This window comes from Olea europaea, chromosome 11, assembly GCF_002742605.1.
Source record: "Olea europaea var. sylvestris chromosome 11, O_europaea_v1, whole genome shotgun sequence".
In the NCBI taxonomy this organism is placed as follows: Eukaryota; Viridiplantae; Streptophyta; class Magnoliopsida; order Lamiales; family Oleaceae; genus Olea; species Olea europaea.
In genome coordinates this window covers 8,342,095-8,345,694 of record NC_036247.1, presented here as the reverse complement: position 1 = coordinate 8,345,694, position 3,600 = coordinate 8,342,095, and the positions used below count along the sequence as shown (strand labels likewise).

At 35.1% G+C, this 3,600-nt stretch overlaps 1 protein-coding gene across 1 annotated transcript; it reads right to left on the bottom strand.

Moving 5' to 3' along the window:
• Positions 1 to 313: 313 nt before the first annotated feature.
• LOC111404874 (transcription repressor OFP1-like) lies at positions 314 to 1,461 on the bottom strand. The gene has a single exon (XM_023033606.1). The coding sequence runs from the start codon at positions 1,314 to 1,316 to the stop codon at positions 333 to 335; it is 984 nt and encodes a 327-aa protein (XP_022889374.1). The 5' UTR covers positions 1,317 to 1,461; the 3' UTR covers positions 314 to 332.
• Between the last annotated feature and the right edge of the window lie 2,139 nt (positions 1,462 to 3,600).

Sequence of the window (3,600 nt, the reverse complement as noted above, 5' to 3'; positions counted from 1 at the left end):
AGTTGAGATTTGATGTCCCCTCGGCTAGTTCGGCTAATGTGGTTTTGATCTATAATTACATCACCTTGATAAGACAAATAGGAACATCACCTTCTCCATAATTACCTTATTTATTTTGATCTTAATTCGTATAAATTTTTTTTTTTTTTTTTTTTTTAACTAAAGTTATCTTCTACAGGGTGGGTAATTATACTCGGTAATTTTTTAAGATTTACCTGGTTCGTGGAAGGTATTTTCATTAGGAAATGTCAAGAGAAATTAAATATAAAATTACATAACTGTATACTATTATAATTATATTGAAGAATAATAATTACAAGAAATAAATGAAATTACTTCATACGAATATCAGCAATGATATCAAACCAAATTTGTTTGAACACCTTGATAATCAGATCATGATATTCATCAGAATTCAAAGACAGATAACAAGCAAGAAGTTCTTCCAAATCCTTTGATGCTCTGATTTTATTCTCTACAATCATCTCCACCATTGATTCTCTAAAATCCCTCTGTGGATCCTGTGATGATTTCACAACTGCGAAATTCTCCGATGCACTTTTCCATGAGCTTGAACTTGAAGATGATGACACACTTTTCCGTCCGGGAAAATTAGTTCTTCCTATTCTAGGAGAATTCCGGTGCCGGATTTTCATGCCCGGAGAATGCACTGTAGATTTTCTGAAAGAAGTTGTTCTTTGTTGTTTGGAATTGGAATCAGTGCTTAAAGTGTCATCTTTCACGGTCTTCATCACTGACAGGGATTCATATGCATTTCTTTCTTCAAATTTCTCTGAAATTTTAATGTGATTGTCAGTGTCACTGAGTTTGGTGATGATCGGAGGGAGATCGACTTCAGATTTTGCATGGAATGGCTTTTCATCAAGATCAATTATGATATCATTTTGAAATTTGCATTTGCAGGAAGTTGAATCCCGAAACTCTTCCGATGTAGAATCGGGCGGGTTCCGGTAGGGTTCAAGAGTGACCCGGCAGGTGTAACCGGCTGAAACTCTGTTTTTCTTCGTGCTACGTCTCTTCTTGGATGATGATACTCTCGGTGGTTCTGAATAATTCACTGCAGTATATTTGGTTGGAGAATTACCGTGTAATTTGAGGTCTCTTGTAAAATGGTAGGATTTTCTTTGGTCAGATGGGTCCGGCGTCGGCGGCTGTCTTCGTTTGGGCGACATAGGTCGTGGTGCTGCGGCTGTGCCACGGTGGCTTTTCTGGTTTCTGGTTTTGCTCATGTCCTTGAGCTTGTAAAACCAGGCATTTGGTATCATATCTGATAATCTAAACTTGTAACTTCCCATTGAATTCTGAAATTTTTGCAAGTGAAATAGGAGAAAAGAGTTTGTGGGTTTGGGAGTAAAGTGTGATGCATATATAGAGATGTGCGGATCATGAGGCCCACTAAGGAAGAAAAGTTTGCAATTGCATTTGATGGTACTGTGGTGGATCTTGGCATTTTTTTTTATTTTTTTAAAAAAAAAAGCCTAATGGTTTGGTTTCTTGTGACGATGGGTGAGTTCAAAGTGTAATCGAATTGTTCTTGGGAATCCTTGGTTTCTTGTGACGATGGATGAGTTTAAAGTGTAATCGAATTGTTCTTGGGAATCCTTTGACTCCGTTTTTAATGATTTTTGTGAGTCGTGATCATTAGTCATATATATTTTTTATTTGAGCCTTATGATTTGATTTCTTGTGATGATTGATGAATTGAAGGTGTAATCGACTTGTATTAAGAGATTCTTCCACTCCGTCCTTAATGACTTTTGCAAGTCTTGATCACTAGTCAAATATATTGTCTACAAACCCATCTTTGTCCATATAGATTTGCAGAAACACATCGAAAAGTTTCTCATCCTATTCAATTCAATGGAAGATTTCTTTCTTTTTGAAGTATGCTTCTCAATCTTGAAATAGAAGAGAGCAAAAGACTAAAAGGTGTTTTAACAAAGCACTAATGCACTATTACGCTTTATAATAAAATTTTTGATGGAAGACCCCTTCATAACAGGTGGTTATTTGATGCATTAATGAATAAAAAAACTACCACATTAATGCATCAAATAATTACCTACTATGTGTATACCACGTAGAGCGACTACCGCAGTGAGCGATTACGAATAGCAATACTCTAAATTAAATCCCATATATGTTCCAACAAGCATCATTTGTGTGTCCCGGTTTATAGTATTGTTAGCACCAAGGCCAAATCATTTGCTGTTTTCGGCCCCATTCATGGGTTGCTCCCTTTGATAAATTAGGCATCCCAGGCCCAAATCCGGCAAGTCCAAACTTAGAAGGTCCAATAGCTCCAAAATTGCCAAATCCAATAGAAGGTCCAAACTTATTCATTTTCAGCCCATTAGAACGTGATATACTCTCTGTCTTTAGCCCATATGATGATGGCTTGTTTTCATACCCTTTAGACTCAATTCTAGTCGATAGAAGCGCCGACATCTCCACGTCTCCGGCTCTCCTCGTCTTCATCATCACTAATGAGAACATTTTATTATATTGACAAGATATGAGGGACTAAAGGTGCAATTTCATTAGAAATGGCAAATAGGTTGATTATAGTCAGGGCAAGAGATTGGCGAAACGTTTGTTTTTGGTTCATTGAAAGAATTTAATATTTTCTTCCAATTTAATGTTAAGAATTCCATAATTTTCATGAATTAAAAAATAATTGATTCTTTAAATCTTGATATAGTTGCCATTTTTAATGAAAATCATAATATAATAGGCCCCGTTTGGGAGGAATTTTGAGAATTAATTTTTTGACCGTTAGAAGAAAAGTGGGGTTCACATGTGAGAGAAGAAGTCAAAAATTACGACTGAAATAATGAAATAACTGTCAAAAAATCAATTTTTTTGAGGTAAAAAATCCCTCCCAAACAGGCTGTAAGTCATAATTAAAATTTTCTGATTTTTTTTTTCTTCAATTCTATGTTTGACCTGCCAAATTACTCTCACAGCATATCCATGTTTACATTCACCCTATCAAATTGAAATTACATTCTCTAATTCCTTCCATTTTACATTTCCATATATCTAACCTTGAATCCACTCTTCACTATTTGCACAAAACTCAAATCTATCTAGCTTTATTTTATTTTATTTTCCATTTAATTCTAAACCCATCCACACACAAACGATTCTAATTAATCTGACTCTCGTTTCCCTCTCCCAATTTTTCATCGCCATGCATACATATATACTCTCTCTTCTCTTAGTTTTCTGCTGTCCATCAAATAATTGTCCGATTCTTTATTATTTGACCAGATTTCCAAATTTGACTAATGTATTACAAACTTAGGAAAAATAGAATCGTGCTAGACGAATATGGCCACATCGGCCTTGTTTGAATGGGGGACAATGTGGCGCCCTTGTTACTTTACTCGAAAAAATAATCAAAGTCTGACCGTGTTTTATTCTATATCTTGCATTGATTTCTCTTCCCTGGTCTCTATGGTATATTTCTCTTATTTTCATATTTTTTTAAGGCTTGTGTGGTGCATTACAGTTCGAAGCCTAGATAAGTACGTTGTCTAATTCGATAAAATTAAAAAGTTATAAAGAAATCAAGTA